Source organism: Mya arenaria, chromosome 9 (genome assembly GCF_026914265.1).
Source record: "Mya arenaria isolate MELC-2E11 chromosome 9, ASM2691426v1".
Taxonomy (NCBI): Eukaryota; Metazoa; Mollusca; class Bivalvia; order Myida; family Myidae; genus Mya; species Mya arenaria.
In genome coordinates, this window is record NC_069130.1 from 14,571,742 (window position 1) to 14,592,319 (window position 20,578).

General features: G+C 35.3%; 2 protein-coding genes across 2 annotated transcripts in view; both read left to right on the plus strand.

The window, feature by feature from the left end:
- The first annotated feature begins 1,944 nt into the window (after positions 1–1,944).
- On the plus strand, positions 1,945–10,801 carry LOC128203108 (cornifelin-like). The gene is made up of 5 exons (XM_052904380.1): positions 1,945–2,423; positions 5,741–5,823; positions 6,196–6,319; positions 7,273–7,409; positions 9,216–10,801. Exons 1-5 carry the CDS (start codon positions 2,417–2,419, stop codon positions 9,306–9,308), a joined length of 444 nt encoding a protein of 147 aa, XP_052760340.1. The 5' UTR covers positions 1,945–2,416; the 3' UTR covers positions 9,309–10,801.
- A 7,042-nt stretch (positions 10,802–17,843) lies between these two features.
- Positions 17,844–20,578, plus strand: part of LOC128245780 (uncharacterized) — a 33,075-nt gene continuing 30,340 nt past the window's right edge. The window contains exon 1 of the mRNA XM_052964010.1: positions 17,844–18,727. Within this exon, the coding sequence (XP_052819970.1) occupies positions 17,844–18,727 (884 nt within the window). The remainder of the gene's footprint in view (positions 18,728–20,578) is intronic.

Sequence of the window (20,578 nt, forward strand, 5' to 3'; positions counted from 1 at the left end):
GATTATATTCATATTGGTGTGTATCAATAATAAAGATATCATTGAACATGTTGAGTACTCGTATATTAACCGGTGTAGCATTAGTTTCAATAAATTCAAACAAAATGGCGTCTTCAGATAATCACACTGTGGGTCGAATAGAAAATGAATGTAAGTTATTAATGACAATAAATGTGTTGTGACTATGCTCGGAGTTATTGATCATCATTTCATCCACTACATAATCATTAATTATGCAATATACAAATGTGCTCCTCATTCTGGTAACAATACGTGTCGTTTATTTTCTGAATGGAAATTGGAATGATGAACAAAGATTTCGAGCAGGGTCTCTACATATTTATTGTCAATAATTATATTTTATTTCCCAAATTGAATCCACTGTGGGTAAATATGTTTTGTAAATTTAAAACTGAGGTGAAATTATTTCTCACTGAAATGAAAACTTTACATCAAAGATTGTTTATTCAAATGGCATCATTTGACGGTAAAACGTTTTTCATGGTGATGAAATTACAAGTTGCCGCTCGTCCAAGCTATTTTACTTTGTTAAGAGTATTTTTCTCAAAGGCAATTATTCGATTCAAGTCAAAATATTCGTGAGTAGAATTTTACTTTATGACGTCGATTATGTAGACGACAGCGAATATCAACATGAATATGTTTCATTGTTAGGTCTACAATGATGTGTCAACGTCATTTGTGACCTAATACTAACAAAAACAACAACTGCAAACAAATATCTGGTCACAAATTGCAATCAGTATTGAAAGAAGCGTTGGCTCGAACAGACTAACTTCAGTTTATACCCGTAATTACTGCTTTCTTTTAAAGATAAACTCATATGTTGATTGATGCTGTGTAAAACATTAACAGTTGTTAAATATCCAATATCAATGATAATACATGTCTTAATACAGTTGCAAATGATGTTAAAAGTGATTCAGGTAGAAAAGTTAGTTCAAACCTTTTCCTAAAATCAGTTCAATGTTTTATTATGAATGATAAACATTATTAGGATATGTTATAATTATCTTAGAATCGTACATTCATTTATGTGCTTACTCAAAACGGAAGATTAAATAGTATGTATTGGAACAAGAAACAATCATTTTCCAGTTGAAGTAGGTAGTTGGAGGAATATAAACATAAATGACAGATATTGCCACCTTTGTGATTCTAATCGTATTGGTGATGAATTTCTTTTTTGTTAGAGTGTAGTTATTTCATTAACGAAAGACGACGTTTCTTTGATAACTTTAATTTTAGAACCCCGAAAATATTGTCATTTAAACGTGTTATGATATTTAACCCAGAATGTATTATGTTTTCAAAGTTGTGCAAATTTATGAAATGTATCATTAAAACAGTTAATTTCAGAATATAATGTACTCCTCTTTATGCCATGATGTTAATTATTATATTATGGTTGAAGTTCATTTTTCAAAGCCTCTTTATGTGTAACTGTATAATATGTTCATTGCAATTCTCATTTTGTCATGCATGTATGACATGAGTTTACTGAATAAACTTGAAACTTGAAACTTGAACATTTTGTCATTGTCCAATAAAGATTAGTAAGAGATTGTGTTGAAATGGGTAAAAGGGCAATGAATATATTGAACATTTTTTTTCTTATTAGTGTTGATTATTCTTTCACTCGTACGCATTATTTGGCAAAAACATGAGGTTTAAAATACAAATTTGGTCAAGTCTAAGTTGCTCAATCCTTCACTACTTAGTATGGTCCACTTTACACGGGTTTCGAGGAGCAGTATGTGCACAAAGATATGTGGTGCTGCTGAGTGCTGACTAGATTTTCTACATCGATATGAAGATATATTTTACGGATGCATTTGCAATTACACGTAACAACATGGAACGTCTCAGACATGGCCCTGCGGGGTTGATTTGCAAAATGGAAGAACCCGATTGAAATACTTCGCACTTAAGCCATCTTCATCCACTTTATTTCGTTCATACCTGACTTTATAGACGCATTCTCTGAGAAGCTACTTGCAGGAATCGTGTAGCACGCAGAGCAGCTTAACTTATGTTTTATCCATTACCTGGCACTTGAGACCTGCATTGTGTGGAAATACTGAGAAAACACATACTGGGCTTATAATTATCTACCGGGCGTATCTACAGTAGTGATTTGTCGTAATTTGTTTTATTGTTGGAGATTATTATTAGCATAATTGAATACATGTTTCTATAGCAGTGACATTTTCTGTTTAAAAGCTTATTGGCTTTGCAAAACTGTCTTGTAGTCATAGCAAATATTTTGGAAATTATCTCTGGCATTGTTCGGACATTTTCATTGATATTTTTATAGTTTAAAAAAACATGTCTGACCAAGGAACTTGAAGGATCAAGGTTACATTAACCTTATCATTGTCTGCTTGAAGTCAAAATGGAAGGTAAGTTTAGTTTAAATCAAATCAATAAGATAAAATAATCGGAATGTAATCAATGTACGGCAGTCAATTGTATAATCTTTTGTTTGGTTTAAGTTGGCTAAAGTATTTTTTTTTATCAATATTTATTCAAAAATTGATATTAACCAATGAAATAATTTAAATATGCTAACCAAGCCTAAAGATGACCAGTAGACAACTTGTCCAAGATTTAAACACTTGGGTGCTGATAATTACGGTAGTAAATATATACTTTATGCTGATTGTGAATATACAATTATGCATCAATATGCTTTGAAACATATCCACGCATATGCACTAACAAGTAAAGTATAAAGCACACCGCAGCTCGAAAAGCCGTCTTATCATATATTGGTCAAGCGATTAATCACAATAATAAACACAACGTTCCGGACATTTTCCCATTATAGCTATTACATTCTTGAAATAAAATACGTACATGTGAATATAAAACATATGCTAAGTACACGCATCTTTACAAGTCAGCAATATTGGTTAATGATAAGCATTTAGGCAGAAGAAAATCAGTTCTGTAACTCTCTGTGCAGATAGACATGTGAGTCATGCGCCGTCTGTTAGCACATTCTCACCGGAAGGCTCGGCAATGTTTATGTTGTAACTTTTGGTTGCTCGATCTCCTTCTTAGTTTGATGTGTGGTATGTCGTCGTTTGATGTTAATAACCTGTGTATCTGTAGTCCGAAAATGATTTTAAAGTGACATTCTTGTTCAAATTCAATACATAACCATGTATATCAAACAACAATTTTGACTTATAAACCTTCAACTACTTACTAAATAATGCATTTATGGAAAACATTTATTACTGATAACAAATTTGTAACCGTGTATTTATTAGCAGAAAGCGCAAAAAAATAATGATTGGTGAATGCTAAGAGATTTACTGTGGTCTACTAGGTTCTCATAAGGTAGAAATACCGTGTTTTATGTTTATTTCTTTCAAGTTATGCTCAGTATACTTCATAAGAACCATTGTTTTCAACATTTATTCATCCTTTTAGGAATATTAAAACAATTTTATTAATTGTGGTAAATCTTATCTGGCAGTAAGAGTGCATCTTTAAGCGGAACTTCTAGAGTGGTCAACCAGACACTTTAAACTGTCCATGATGACTGTCCTTCGCTCATTAGGCTACCGTCGGGTCTAAGACTGATCTTCTTTGAAACTCAACACATTTGTGTCCGGATTCTGGACACGCTTGTAATATTAATAGTTAACTGCATTTTTTTTTCCGTCAAAAACATATTTATTGGAATGATGAAATATAAGTGAAACTAAGTGCAACATTATGTCGATCAATTAATTCAAACATGTCAGTTTTCACGACAGTTCTTCAAGACCGTGCATCTCAATCTAGTTGTATCCTTATCTGTGTCATGGGTAGGTGTGCATCAGTGACTTCTACATGACCATAAACAGCGATCAATCAGAACCAAAAAGGCTGTTATAGTCATGAAAATATGGACTACATATACAAACAAGCATAGAAACACTGACGGATTGACAATTTTGGGGGGTAAATTTAGACTTTGGACTGACGGCCAGGAAGAGACCGAAGTATGGACAGATCGACAAACATACGTTCTAGGCAATTGGAATGACTACGAGACCACGGACGGTTTAAAAGTGCATGCAACAAACGGACGGACGGAATGACTGGCATACAGGCAAACGGACGGTAGTCAGAATTCGACAGAAATAATGTACATGCTGAAAACTGATATACAGACGGACGGACCGAGAAACAGACGAATGGCCCTAATTGGTGGAAATCAGACAGTTTAACTGTTTACTTAATGTAAATTGACAGATGGTGAAAGGGCAAAAAACCTCATACTTGAATAGACCAAAGTAACACCGAGGCAAAAATATTAAACACATGTGTAAGTTGCGAGGCATAAACACGAACACAAGCATTTGAAAATATGATATGAAACAAAAAGATCGGAATTTTGTCATTAAATTGAAGTAGCATGCATGAGATGTTTATCATGTTCATGCTGATAGAAAGATTTCGAATAATCACGCCAGGAATCAGTATTGAAATTCTGCCAGCTGGATGGTAGTTATCTGAGGAATGGAAAAAAATCAATTTTTGTAAATGCTAGTCTAGAATAATGTGATCTATGGAAATGATCATTGCATAGCAATATTTATATAAAAACTGCATAAACAAGCTCAGCATGGCAACAAACAAGCATCAAGCATCCACATGATAAGTAAGGACTGTTTTTGGTATTAAAACAGAATCATTTTTGTCCGTGAGTTTACATTGAATAATAGTCGGTCATATAAATCTTTGTTTTATCACTTACATTTTGTCATGAATATGAAAGTTAATATCTTAGGGTTGGATTAAGGTATATGAAAAAGGCACGTTGATAGTCGCGGACCAGCTTCCTTTAATAAAAAAGAAAGAATACGACACATTTTTTGTGAACTTTCGATGCTTGGTGATCCAATATTTTTTCGGGATCATTTAAAAGGACTTGAATATATGATATCGAAACAGTTTAAAGTCACACTCTTATTCTAAATCAATACTTACACATGTATAACAAACATTCATTTGGAGTGATAAACCTTCAACTACTTACTATATAATGCATTTATGGAAAATATTAATTACTGATAACAAGATTGTAACCGTGTATTTAATAGCTGAAAACGCATACATATTATATGATTGGTGAGTGCTAAAAGATTTACTGTGAACTACTATAGTATCAAAAGTTTGAAATAACATCTTTTCTGCACCCTTTTTCAAATTTAAACTCGGTATCCTTCATTAGAACTATTGTGTTCGAAATGTGTTCATCCTTTTTAATACATTGTGTATGTCAAAACAGTTGTATTAATTGTGGTAAATCTTATTTGGGAGTAAGAGTACATTTCTGACTATCAAGAAAAGGTTATGTTACGACCCATATCAGCTCAAATAATGAGCAATGATAAAACACACTGTAATAACTTCATGTAAAGCGTTTTAATGGTCATTTATTTATGAAGATATTCGTAAACAACAACACAAAAAAGCTTACAAATGACACCAAAATATAAATGTATATGGTAACCAGACATCAAGCTAACATAAAGAATAATGGTTTCAGCAATGAGTCGGATTCCTTAACTCGATGGGAATGGCGGGGGACCATACGAATCAAATTTGTTCAAGATGAACCAGCTGTACTGAGCTGCAGATCGCATGTTTACCCAGATATGAGATATGACATGTTTCACTTTCTGTTTAATGGCATGTTCCTTCATATACTTTGCAGAGTCGGTAGTGATGACAGGCGGTTCGTTTACGTCAACGACGCCAACAGACGACACTATCACGAGTCAGCCGAGCGGACTTAAGGTATAGAAATTGTAAAAAAACAATTCAATGAAAAATACATCATGAAGCGTATTAACTCAATACGACTTTATAAACCAAAATCTTCATCATGTATGTGTGTGTTTGTTTAAAGGTTTAGCTGCTTATACCATAGGTATGTGTACTTAACTGTAAAGGTGTAAATATATATATCAAGTATCTTCACCTACCTGCCGTATAGTTTTTGGCAGTGAATTACGCAACATGCATTTGATTGGTCTAATTCATCGGTTTACCCATTCTCAAAGACATGTATCATTCTCAGTCATGATTTGTGTTTTCTGTCTCATACTTTGATCTTTCTCTGTCATAAAAGCTTTGTGGAACGTTTTATACTGTTTATCGTTTTTAAAGACGAACGGTTCAGAAAAGAAGGAGGTATGGCGAAGGTCCGTGGCCAAGGCGGCATTTGACGACACACTCATCGAACGGGATTGGAAGGCGCCACTGTGTACATGTGAACAGGGGCAGACATCCAGTGAGTGTTGATTGTTTGATTTCACTGATTTACTTACCTTGCTAGGTCAGAAAGGGCACTTACGGTACGCATTTACTGAGCCTTAATGGGACACTTGCTAGGGCCAATGTTCAATTCTTACTGTGTTTGTGTTGAAACTACTTTCAGTACTAAGAGTTTGTTATGAATACCTTAGCTGTCATCTTTTCTTTAATGTCAAAATTATGTTTTTTTATCATTTGTTTGATAATTGATATATTTGATACTTTTTCTGAAAATATGTCAAACAAAAGGGCACAGCAGGGTGTAAGTTAAAAGGCAGCAGGGTGTAGGAAAAGGGTACCCTTGATGGGTAATGACCTTTTGTCTTCATGGAGATCAGCATGTTCATCCTCCTACCTTCTTAGATTTGAATGTTTTTGATAATCAACGGTGTATTTTGTTTTGCTTAAAGAGTTATTATAAGATTATAATACCTTAAAAGCCATTGAAATCTAAAATTACTTCAATTAAACACATTTCTATTAGTTTGTGACAAAATAATCATCACAATTCAGTTCTTCACCGTCGATAAAATATGCTCTTTTCAACCTTAGCACCATGGCTTTCTTCTGCAAGGCCCTGTCCTTGCTAAGAATCTGCTTTAAATGGTAATGTTAAAAAAACATAATTGGTGATAAGGTAGTAGGCAGCATCGGGCATGATGTTTGAGAGAGAAAAAACATATTTTGATATGTGTATACATTTAGATACTTTTAGAACTTTGTCTCGGCATGTTATCAGTCCCTCGCGCCAATGTTTACACAACAGCCTGGTTCCGTCAAGTATCACGTAGCCTCTAGGTAAAGCAAGCTATCTGGTTCGGGGTGACAAGATAATATTTTTACAACTATTATGAATATTATTTCGATCGCATGCGTGGAGTGTTGTTTAATAGGAGTAACATTAATTATTTTCAATATATATTATTTCAGATGCAAGTCTGGCATGTTGTTGGTGCTATCACAAGTACATGCTAGCTATCCGGATGGGTGAGACGCCCTTCATGGGACTCCTGCCCTGTGCAACGTTTGGGCTCAGGGTTAAGGTCAGAACCCAGTTTGGAATAAAGGTAAGTTACAAAGCTTCGTGAATTAAACGTTTAAACTTAACTACAATGGTTTTAAAACACTCGATCGTCTTGAAATCTATATTCATCTAGTTCGTCGATACGATATTAAAATACATGTAGTGTGGTCACATGATCGTGTATCGTCGGCATCCTGGGTTTTTAATTAACCAGGTGTTCAACGAAAACCGGCTTTTTGGACTCAGGAAGTCGTAAGACGGGCGGGCGGTCGGACGAGTGTTAAACATTGGTTTCTGCCCAATGACTTTAGAAGTGATGAAACTTGATTTTTAGATAGCTTGTGTGAAGAGCTAGAGTGGGATTGTTGTTTAGGGGGTGGGGTCAAGGTGAAGTTCACTTTTACTAAAATAGAAACTTGGTTTCCACCCAAAAACTTTAGTTAGGAAGGATTGATAGTGAAGAAACCTTGTGTGTTGGTAGCTTATATGATGTTTCGCCAAATAACAAGACGTTGATGGATAGTGAAGAAACTTGACGCGTATGAGCTAGCCTGGAATGTTGGGGTCAGAGTCAAGGTCACTGTTGCTAAATATAGAAAAATTGTTTCCGCAAATAACTCTAATTCGGATTGATTAATAGTTATGAACCTTGGTGTGTAGGAAGGTTATGTGAAGACATGGCTTGGGTTGCTTTTGATGGGGGTGCGGTCAAGGTCTTTGTCACCGTAAAAGTAGAAAAAAAATGGCTTTCGACCAATAACTTTAGTTAGGACTTGTGGATAGTGATGGGGCTGGTCGTATGGGCAGCGTATGTGAGGAGCTAGCTTGGTTTTGCTTTTGAAAAGTGGGTTTAAATTCATTGTCACTGTTACTAAAACATAAAGAGGAAGGCTGCTGCTTTTTTCGGACCCATACACTAAATTAAATTGCTATCATTTCTTTGTCCCCGTATGGAAAACCTGGTTCCGTCGCATTGCGGCGCTCCTAGTTCCGATTACTTTGCACTAGTAGCTCAAAGAAGTAGAGCGTTATAGTGTACCGGGTATAGCCGACGATGTAAGTTACTGTATCTGTACTTGAGTGTACTTCGCAAATTCACATTTAGAATTACACTAGGGCGCATTGGTGAGAAGCAAACTAGCTGCTTTAAGTGTCAGTATTTTACACAGACGCTTGATGACAGCCTCATTAAAGTCATAATAAATCAGTTGAACTTTTGTCAAATTTCATTTTACGCAATGTATTATATTGATGATATATATGTTCAAGTGTGTGTAAAATATAATTTTGGCCAGTTAAACTGATTTATTATGACTTAAATGAGCCTTCGTCATCAACCCGCTGTGGTATTTTATGCCATGGTGCTACAGAGATTTAAAAGAGAGGTTTAAATCACTTAAGAGCATTGTGACATGTACATTAAAAAGAAAGAATAGCGCCTATCATCTTTTTTGTCATTCGGAACTCCTCGGCAATTTTCTATCTAAAACAACCTCGGATGTATGCCGGTACATCTGTAGAAGTAGGTCGTAAAATTTTAGGTTTAATTAAATGCAGTGTTTTAGCTTGTAATTGTATACCTAAGTTTAAATTGATTGCCAGTGAGGTGTATTATAAACATAATTAAGATTCCCAAGAGTTAAGTCATTATGGTTTACTGCTAAATTAAAATTACTACGCGATCTGCTTGCAGCGTAGTTAAAGTGTACAGATAGCTGACATTGTAAATCGTCCATATACGTCCGAGGTTGTTTTTGATAGAAAATGGCCGAGGGGTTCCGAATGCTGGTGTGTCCCCGCCAATGAACTAATGTTTCTGATATCGACACATTTTGTTCTATATTTATAGGGATCAATCGTCGGGGATTTCTTGAGTACGCTGTTCTGTGAGCCGTGTGCCGTGTGCCAAATGACACGTGAATTGGACAACGTCGGACTCTGACATGTGATCCGTTTACCAAGGTCACCGTGACACGTGAATGTTGTGGCCTATGTTTCGTTTAGGTTTTCGTGAAATAGACATCTTAAACAAGAAGTCTTTAAATTAGTAAATCTTAAATTAAACATTTTCTTTAAAGAAGATCTCCTTAATATATGTGCAAGTGGATTAAACAAGCAGACTTTAATTTAAATGACACATGAATTGAATTGAACAGCTTGAACAGTGTGTGTTTTACTATCGACACGTGGCTAGGTTAAAACAATTAGTGTTAAGTTTACTGACACATGAATTTGACAACTTAAACAAGTAGAATTTAATTATCGTCATGTGGAGATGCCAGCTTAAACAGGTAGTTTAATGTATTGAAACATTAATTGGGCAGCTAAATTGATTACAATTTAATTATCGACACGTGGATTGAATTGTTTTAACAATGAGTTTGCAAATCACTTGAAACGTGGATTAGACAATCACTTAAAAAGTAATTTAGATTAGTTGATAAATATGGATTAGACAACTTCAACCAGTAACTTTTAAAAAAAGACACGTGGATTGGACAACTTCAAAAATGATATTTAATCAAGTGACAAGCCGATTGGACTACATGAATAAATATTCTTTATTTTAGTGACCGTTGATTGGTCAAATTTTGCGCGTTGTCATGCATCAACGGTATAGATCGGTCGAGTGGTTTTGGTAGACGACACGTTAATAACATTGTGAAAGTCGAGACATTGCTCACTGTTTACGGCCGTCTATATATGAGTTTTGAACTTATAGTTCAGTGTGACGTTCTTAAAGTGTATAACCACATATTAATTTGGATGAGATTAAGTAATGAAATGATGATTAAACATGGTCTTGTTTTAGGTTCTAGCTAAAGAGACCTTAACCAGTTATTCATTCTTTTAATCGTCAATGTAAACAAATGAACTCGTCAAAGCATAAAATGCCCCTTTGAGCAAAGTTCTAGTTGATTGTTTGATTGTTTGATTGATTTATTGATTTGATTGATTTGATTTATTGATTTGTTTATTTATTTATTTGATTGAATGATCTTTTGAATGATTTATTTGTTTATTTATTAATTTGATTGATTGATTGATCGATTGATTGATTGATTGATTGATCGATTGATTGATTATTTTTTTATTTTAGTATTTATTTATTTATTTATTTATTTATTTATTTATTTATTTATTTATTTATTTATTTATTTATTAAATTATTGTATTTATTTATCTTTCTATTTATCTTTTTATTTATTTATTTATTTATTTATTTATTTATTTATTTATTTATTTATTTATTTATTTATTTATTTATTTATTTATTTATTAAATTATTGTATTTATTTATCTTTCTATTTATCTTTTTATTTATTTATTTATTTATTTATTTATTTATTTATTTATTTATTTATTTATTTATTTATTTATTTATGTATTTATTTATTGATTTATTGATTTATTGATTGCCTATAGCCTATTCATGTGTGAAAGATACGTTCATTTAATGAATAAAGTATATAATTACTAGAACAAGCTTTGTTTTGTTTTTTATCTGTATCGGCCAATGTTGTTGTATTTTTTCATCCCAGCAAGACACCCAACGGGATGAGTTACAGTCTATGATGAAATATGAAGTAAGGGAGGTCACTGCGTAGGAGATTGCCCACTCTGACTCGAGTCTGATCGAACTTCAATTCGATATAAAAATCCTGTACCCATTTCCCGCCACTTGTCAGATGCAGCAACGTCGTGATGCTGATTGCTGAGTGCTTGACTTTAAATATTTAGGTGTAAGTATGCATTTACCAGACTGGGCCAATGTAATTAGTTTTATCAATGTATTTTCTATTCACTCACATACGCTCCTCCGGGAAATATAGTTATTTAATGGAGTTTACTGAACGGCAGAAGGGGAGGTCTTCCCCAAAAATGTTTCGCCTATTTTAGTCCTTGATGGTGCATTCTCGTGTATTCATACTTCATCCCGCTTACTCTTGACTTAGTGGTGGAGAATACTTAATGCTTAATTGATGACTTGAATATTTATCCATTCCAGAATGAAATTAAAACTATTTTAGGGGCTATTTAACATGTACAGTATTTATCAATAACTGGCATGTATAGTATTTATCACTAGCTGATCCAGAGGGGGGAGCAGGCTGGGTGAGACCCCTCCCCCTTTAATTGTCCGAGTTTGCTTTATATTTTAATTACGGTTCTAACAGGAGTACCAGGGGTGCAAGTCAAAAGTTTACCCCTAACGTCAAATCGTACATTCGCCCCTGTTTTTTTCCAACGTTGGGGATATTAATTTTGATTATATATTCCACTACAAAAATATGAATAACAGCAATACATGTAGACTTGAAAATACTGTGTAAAACAAAAGACGGTTCTTCACAATTTCTCAAACTGTTTGTAACGTTAACCGTAGCCTGATGGCCCTTGGTGACGAAAAAATGACCTGGACAAAAAAAAAATAAGATAGCCTGACTGGCGATGAAATCATTGCACTTGTTGGATAAAAAAATTGTTTGGAGAATGTTTACCTCAAAAATTGTTGACCGACTTCCAGATAATCTTTCATTGTCCTTGATGTTTTCTGTTGCAGTGATCTCCCTTGTCAAGCAAAACTGTAGTCTTACTGCTTGAAAATAATTATTTTGATGGAAATCATATTGTAATACATATCATCTCTTATATGTTTTTTGATGGGTGACTAGAAAGATATTGAAGTGTGGATGATTTTTTGTCTTGATTTTTTCAAATAAACTTTTATTTAGTTACCGAAAAATTATGAAATAGATGTAAGGCCAAATAAAAAATACCTGTTTCTGGTAACATGGCGGAAAAAAAATAGGGTCAGTCGGTCGAGATTTTGTTTTTTACAGTTTCGATTTCATGCAAAATTCTGTTGCATCAAATCAATTATATTATATCTAAGCTTTCCATAATTAACAAAAAGTCAGAAAAAAACAGCGATGTTTAATGTCTGAAATAATTTCCTTACCTTCGACTACCGTATTTTCCCACCACTTTTGCCCATGAAATTTAGTGTTTGTTGTATACAATACTCCTTTAAAGACGTGATCGGTTTTCAGAACAAATCCAGCACTTCAATTTCTACAAATCTATGATGATGTTCTAGCGAAACAGTCATTTATCAACTAAATTTGTTAATTTGCTTGAATTTTCATGTCAACTGTGAGCTCTCTTATGTGGAGGTAGGCTAATAATAGATCAACTAAACACAGATACGGATTTATTTTACGTATTTTATTATTTATAATTTATCATTATTCTCGTAACAATCAAAGTTTCATTCATATTTGAAGTGAATTCAAATATCTGGGTCATTGTTTTAAGATTCCCAGACGATGATTATTGATAATTATATTTTTTTTATTGTATGGTATTTTCGTACCAGCCTAGACAAATCCTGGCAATCAAATGGTATCATATGGTATCCGACCGACCGATTTAAATACAAACCGAAGTCACCCGCCTTTGATCTTATTACCACTCATGCTCTGACTTCACAAATAGTACCGTTTGATCTGCAGCCGACATATTCCTATAAATGTGTTGTTTTAACTTTCGCAGGTTTTTGTTTGGATTTCAGTTGATGGGACTTAAATAAGGCGAAATAAATAACCATTGATAACTGCAGATAAATTAATGTAACGTTTAATGAAATGTGAACCTCGCTGTTAAGCTTGCATGAATTCGCAAAGCCTAATCGTAAGAAGCCTGCATGATATACGCAAAGCCTTATGTAAAAAAAGTAAGTTCTATTTTGGACATGGATAAATAACACCGCGAACTATAGCCTAAAAATCTTCATTATAAAGACAGCAAAATGTGTCTCCTGTGATCAACCACGTGTTCGGACCAACACATGCGTTTGCCAATTTGAAGATATGGGACAGGGATCGCCGAACTCCGCCATTTCGTTTCCCTGTTGACAAAGCGTCTTGGTAATACATAATAAGGAAACAAAGTTTATTCTCTGGGAACAGAGACAGACAAACAATGAAAATAACGACAGTATATTTAATTTTGATTTTTTACTTATATGCCAAAAAAAAAGATTAGGGTCGGCGAGGAATAAATAGGGTTGGTCGGGTTACCGGAAACAAAGGTTTTTAGCTCCACTGGCCGAAGGCCATGGAGCTTATGTCGTCACAGATTGTCCGTCGTGAGTGCGTGCGTGCGTGCGTGCGTGCGTAAACTTTTACTTTAAACGACATCTCCTCTGAAACTGATAAGCGGATTTTGACAAAACTTCACAGGAATGTTCCTTTGGTGGTCCTTTACCAAAATTGCTCAAATGGTTCAGGTCCATTGCACAATATGGCCGCCAGAGCTAAAAATAGCAAAATCTTTAAACGACATCTCCTCTGAAACGGTTCGGCAGATTTTGATGAAACTTGATAGTAATGTTCCTTGGGTGGTCCTTTATTAAAATTGCTCAAATGGTTCTGGTCCATTGCACAATATGGCCGCCACAGCTAAAAATAGCAAAATCTTTAAACGACATCTCCTCTGAAGCGGATAGGCAGATTATGATGAAACTTGACAGAATTGTTCCTTGGGTGGTCCTTAACCAAAATTGCTCAAATGGTTCCGGTCCGCTGCACAACATGGCTGCCAGGGCAAAAAAATAGAAAAACCTTTAAAGAACATCTTCTCAGAAACCGGTGATCAGATTTTGATGAAACTTCACAGAAATGTTCCTTGGATGGTCCTTTATCAAATTTGCTTCAATGGTTTCGGTCCACTGCACAAGATGGCCCCCAGAGGTAAAAATAGAAAAACCTTTAAACGACTTCTCCTCAGAAACCGATGATCGTATTGCAATGAAACTTGACAGAAATGTTACTTGGGTAGTCCTTAACCAAAATAGCCCAAACAGTTCTGGTCTGCTGCACAACATGGGCACCAGAGCTAAGAATAGAAAAAACCCGTTAAACTACATCTTCTCAGAAACCGATTATCAGATTTTGATGAAACTTTACATAAATGTTCATCGGGATGCCCTTTAACCAAAATTGCCCAAATGGTTCCGGTCCGCTGCACAACATGGCTGTGAGAGTTAAAAATAGAAAAACCTTTAAGGACTTCTCGTCCGCAGTCTTCACGAAAAACATTTTAACCTACTAGCCAGTTGGACTAGCATAATGGCATATTTTACTAGTCCGAATGACAATCTAGTAGTCCGACTATTTTGCCACATTATAAAACTGTATGCTTGAGGTAAATAGCTATTTCAATTGAGCAGCTTGCAGTTTGAGTAAACATTTCTTTATTATGATGCTCATGCAGTGATAGGGAGTGACATCCTTCTGTTGGGAATAGTGCTCCTTGTTTTTCAGAACCTATGGGTACTATGTAAAAACAAAAGGCATCTTGCTTGAATAGACTGTAATAATATCAACATGGTTAGAAAAGAAATGCCATGCTTTAATAGCTTTGATTACATTTTACTACTGAATTACCTCCCTTTAATAGAAAAAAAAATAATGTCTTAATTTTTCACGTATAGCATCTTTAAATAATTTTTAAACAATAATAATTTATGAGTAAACATATAAGCATAAAGTTCTCACAAAAAGATCAATTTAAAAACCTTACATTTATACATAGGAAAGTATATATAGACTGAACATTAATTTTCGTTTAAGTGACATTCTGAAAGTTTATGAAACAGCTATTTTTAGTAACTTAAATGGCCGAAAAGTGTAAGTGAAACACCAAGTCGATTCTATCTCGTCAGTTCTTGTTCAGGTTAGATATTTGCTTCATAATCTATTCAGATTAAATGTTAACCGATGATCAGATTTTGATGAAACTTGACAGAAATGTTCCTTGGGTGGTCATTAACCAAAATTTGTTAAATGGTTCCAGTCCACTGCACACCATGGCTGCCAGAGCTAAAAAATAAAAAAAACTTTATACGACTTGTCGTCGAAACCGATGACCTTTTTTCGATAAAACTTGACAGAAATGTTTGTTTGGTGCTCCTTTACTCAAATTGCCCAAATCATTTCGGTCCACTGCACAACATGGCAGCCAGAGCTATTAAAGTAAAAAAATTTTTTAAATAACTTCTCCTCAAAAATTGATGATTGTATTTCTATGAAACTTGACGAAAATGTTCGTTAGGTGGTCTTTGCTTGAACCTTTTGGCCAGTGGAGCACAGGCACTGATGTGCCTCTTGTTGGTTTTTTTTATGCCTAAATAAAATCCTGTCACAAGCAGCACATGTTGACAGGACCGACACCTTCCCGCTTCACCAGCTGCCCTGCCCCCTGGCAACACAGGACCACACCTGGACCACCATACTTGCATTCATACAAAATAAAATAAAAAATTGTACACTTGCTGGGACCAGTAACAATCCTACTCCCAGACATAATTATGTCATATCATCATATCATTCCTTGTTTTTAACTATGTAAGATTCTCAAGATGCTTTTTTCTGTAATCTGATGGGCTGTAAATCTGGCTTGGGCTTCAGAAATATCAAAGTCTGTAAACCCCATTGGCTACAAGGTAAAAAAGGTTAGTTTCGCACACTGTTAAAGATCTGTTACAGGCCTCTAATACATGTACAGAAAAGTTATTAGCGTAGAAAAGTCTTGACCATTTGAACTGATATGATTTGGTATGATAACATCTTTTCCAAAAACAGTTTGGGTAAGTAGGCTATTTATTAGCTCGACTATTCGAAGAATAGGTGGGCTATTCTACTCGCGTCGGCGTCGTTGTCGGCGTCCGGTTAAAGTTTTAGGGCAAGTTGGGATTTTCACTTATAAGTCCAATACCTTTCATTCAATTGAGTTAATACTTCACACAGTTGTTCAGGGCCATCACATGATGAGGTTAGATAACTCCATATTATTCTTTACACAGAGTATGGCCCCTGATTGACTATGAAACTCAGGTTAAAGTTTTAGGGCAGGTTGGGATATTTATAAATAACTTCTATACCCTTTGTTCAATTGACTTAATACTTCACACAGTTGTTCAGGACCATCACACAATGAGGTTACATAACTCCATATTATCCTTAATACAAGTTATGGCCCCTGATTGTCTTAGGTTAAAGTTTTAGGGCAAGTTGGGATTTTCACTTAAAACTCCAATATCATTCATTCAATTGACTTAATACTTCACACGGTTGTTCAGGGCCATCACATGATGAGGTTAGATAACTCCATATTATCTTTTATACAAATTATGGCCCTTGATTGACTATTGGACTTAGGTTAAAGTTTTAGGGCAGGTTGGGATATTTATTAATAACTTCTATACCCTTTATTCAATTGACTTAATACTTCACACAATTGTTCAGGACCATCATCCAATGAGGTTACATAACTCCATATCCTTAATACAATTTATGGCCCCTGATTGACTTAGGTTAAAGTTTTAGGCAAGTAAAAGTTAAGGGCAAGTTGGGATTTTAATAAAAAAAACTTCTATACCTTTCATTCAATGCACTTATTAAAATTCAAAATTATTTACGACCATTTTACAACAAGAAACATAACTCCATTTTAACCCTTAATACAAATTATGTCCCTTGAGTTTTTTTATATTTTTTTTTTTATTTCTTTTGACAGGCACATTTTTAATAATATATAAAGCCTAATAAAAAAAAGATAATAATAAAAAGCCTACCTACCTACCTATTTTTGAAAAGGATGTAACCCTGACCAAACATATTTTTTTTTTTAGACCTTATTAATTAAAACACATTTATTTATTGATTTATGTTTATTTTTTTTACCAGCTGATTATAAAAACGGTAGGGTCAGCACCTATTTTGTATGTAGGGTCGGGTCAACCTGAACCAAATATTTTTCTTTTTTAGGCCTTAAACTACTTAGGGATGAAACGAGTTAATCAATCAAACAGCTACAGTGTAATACAATTGAGCTTTTTTATTGTCTGTTTGATTATTTGCTCCTTTAGTTTCTGTGCAGGGAAATATTGAACAATTGTTTGGGAAAATTGACGGCTCTTTTGGGTCTTGCTAAATTTTGATATTGAAATGCAATGCCAAGTTTGGAAATCATGTTTAAGTAGGTGTTATTGTAATTTCTGCAATTGATGCCTTAATGTTATCTCAAATGTTGTACTTGATGGTTCTAAGAAAATTAATTATCATTATGAGAAAAACAACCTTTATATAAAACTTTACTAACAGATTTGAATCTTAAAATGTATTCCTAATCAATTAATATGAAAAAAAAGTTTTTTTTTTATTTTGAAATTGTTTGACTCCTTATTTTTCAATATCACTTAGACAACTCCAAAATGTACTGAATGCTATAACAACATCAGTTTTAAGTTCAAATGTTTTGGGTACCAAGCAAGAAGATCCCATAACAATGCCGTAGGATATCTAATTTTAAGCTTCCTTTATTTTAAAGTTTCCAATGTACGAATAAGCTTGGTATTTCATTGAACCTTTTTCAATAATACTAAATTTTGTTGCCTCACGAGGGTAACCCCATGGTGCCTCACGACGGTGACTCCATGGTGCCTCACGACGGTGACTCCATGGTGCCTCACGACGGTGACTCCATGGTGCCTCACGACGCTGACTCAATCGTGCCTCACGACGGTGACTCCATGGTGCCTCACGACGCTGACTCAATGGTGCCTCACGACGGTGACTCCATGGTGCCTCACGACGGTGACTCCATGGTGCCTCACGACGGTGATTCCATGGTGCCTCACGACGGTGACTCCATGGTGCCTCACGACACTGACTCCATGGTGCCTCACGACAGTGACTCCATGGTGCCTCACGACGCTGACTCAATGGTGCCTCACGACATTGACTCAATGGTGCCTCATGACGCTGACTCAATGGTGCCTCACGAGGGTAAGCCCATGGTGCCTCACGACGGTGACTCAATGGTGCCTCACGACGGTGACTCAATGGTGCCTCACGACGGTGACTCCATGGTGCCTCACGACGGTGACTCCATGGTGCCTCACGACGGTGACTCAATGGTGCCTCACGATGGTGACTCAATGGTGCCTCACGACGGTGACTCCATGGTGCCTCACGACGCTGACTCTATGGTGCCTCACGACGGTGACTCCATGGTGCCTCATGACAGCGACCCCATGGTGCCTCACGACGGTGACTCAATGGTGCCTCACGACGGTGACTCCATGGTGCCTCACGACGGTGACTCCATGATGCCTCACGACGCTGACCCCATGGTGCCTCACGACGGTGACTCCATGGTGCCTCATGACTGTGACTCCATGGTGCCTCATGACTGTGACCCCATGGTGCCTCATGACTGTGACCCCATGGTGCCTCATGACAGCGACCCCATGGTGCCTCATGACTGTGACCCCATGGTGCCTCACGATGTATTGTTAGATATTGCGTCGATGTCCTTGTTGGTGAGAAAATATTTCACCTTGACCATAACTCAAAAACTAAAATAATCTCTACATTAATTCAAACTATATAAAGATCTTTTGCAATATTTGTAATACAGAAGTAGCTAGTAGAGTTATATGACTTACATGCTGACAGACCTGTAAAATCATGATTGTTAACTCATTTTCACAAATAAATTAACATGGCGGCATTGAACCATAAGTCATGATGAAGACAAAAGTTCATTTTACCAGTGAAGCAATAGAACTGGCCAGGCAAATTAGATAATATTTTTAACTGTCTACAAATATTCGTCAATTTAACATAACCGTTCGGCTTGGTCATGTAAAGGTTAAAGAAAAAACTTGTAAGTTCATATATTCACAGTTTAATTACTTTTTTCTGGTATCAGGTATTTGATACAAGAAGTATTTTGTTGTTTTGTGTAACAAAACCACATTCTTTGTTGTTGATTTTTGTTCACATGTTTTAAGTTTTTCTGAAATAAAAAAGTGTTGAACTGTTTATTTGTACTATAAGTATTGCTGTATCGTATCGCGTATCGCCACCTCCATATTGCAATATGTATCGTATCGAAAAAAATCTGAGCAATACCCACCCCTAGTTGTGAAAGGGTACTGTGCGTGTCCCTTGTCCGTCCGTAATCAACATTTTCCTTCAAACAACTTTTCCTCCTTAACCACAGTTGCAGCCAAATTTCACTGGAATGTTTTTATGATGGTTGAGAATTCTTGAAATAAAAAAAATCCATATAAAACTCTGGTTGCGGGGCTTTTTTCACACTGACTGTATTCTACATGTACAAATTATAAATGGCTCAGGCTGTCTGCAAAGGGAGCTGACAGCTAACTTGTCTTTGATGGTCAATTTCGAGAGTTATCTTTCTTTTTGGTATACAGTTGTATTTCATTCATAGACCTAGCTTGAATATCTGGGCATAATAGTTTCCCACTTTAAATGATTCCTTTTTATGAGTAAAGATAAGTATACCAACACTTTTTTTAAACTTACTTGGATTTATGTTGTAGACGACCTCCATAAATTTCAAATTGGAAAAATGCACAGAAACTACGTAAGATATATGTGTCGTAAGCGATGTGATATATCCGTAAGTAAGAATCAAATCGTTGTACACAATGATGTCAATTTTGATGTAAGTTTTTGACAATTTTCTTTTTATCTTGCAATTGTATCATATGCCTTTAAAACCTTGTTTAACTGAGAGAAAAAACAGAAAAGTGTTGGCATATGCTTTATGTTGCTTGCGTTCTACTTATTCAATATTGAGGCCAAATTAATGGCAAGTTTTAGTCGAGAGTTTACGGTTGGTCTGGCATGTATATTAGTGCCAGAGCTAATTGTCCACATGGTTGGCTTTCATTATTGGCACAAATTTCTTTCGGATTACAACTAATCCTGTGCTCCAGTAGAACATTTTCGCAAACCAGTGGCTTGAAAAATGAGGAATCTTGTCCATGCCTGCATGGTGACAGTTAATTATGAATTGTGTTGATTGTCAAACTACATTGACTTTGGAAATTGTTCATTATTGGTCCAGATAAAAGAAAATAGATTCCAAGTCTTAGCTCAGACTGAAGTGGCAAAACTGCAAAATCTGCATTTCATTGTAACATTCCTTCTAGTGAAATTTGAAGTATATCAGTACAGTCAAACCCCGTGGGCTCCATCAAACTCCCAGGGACCAGGGAAAATGCCTCGAGCCTCGAAAAATTCGAGCCTGAAGCAGGATTTTTTACCTTCAATATAAAGAAATCGGTCCTTTACTTCTAGTTTGAGCCAACGAGGAATTCGAGCCAAGCGA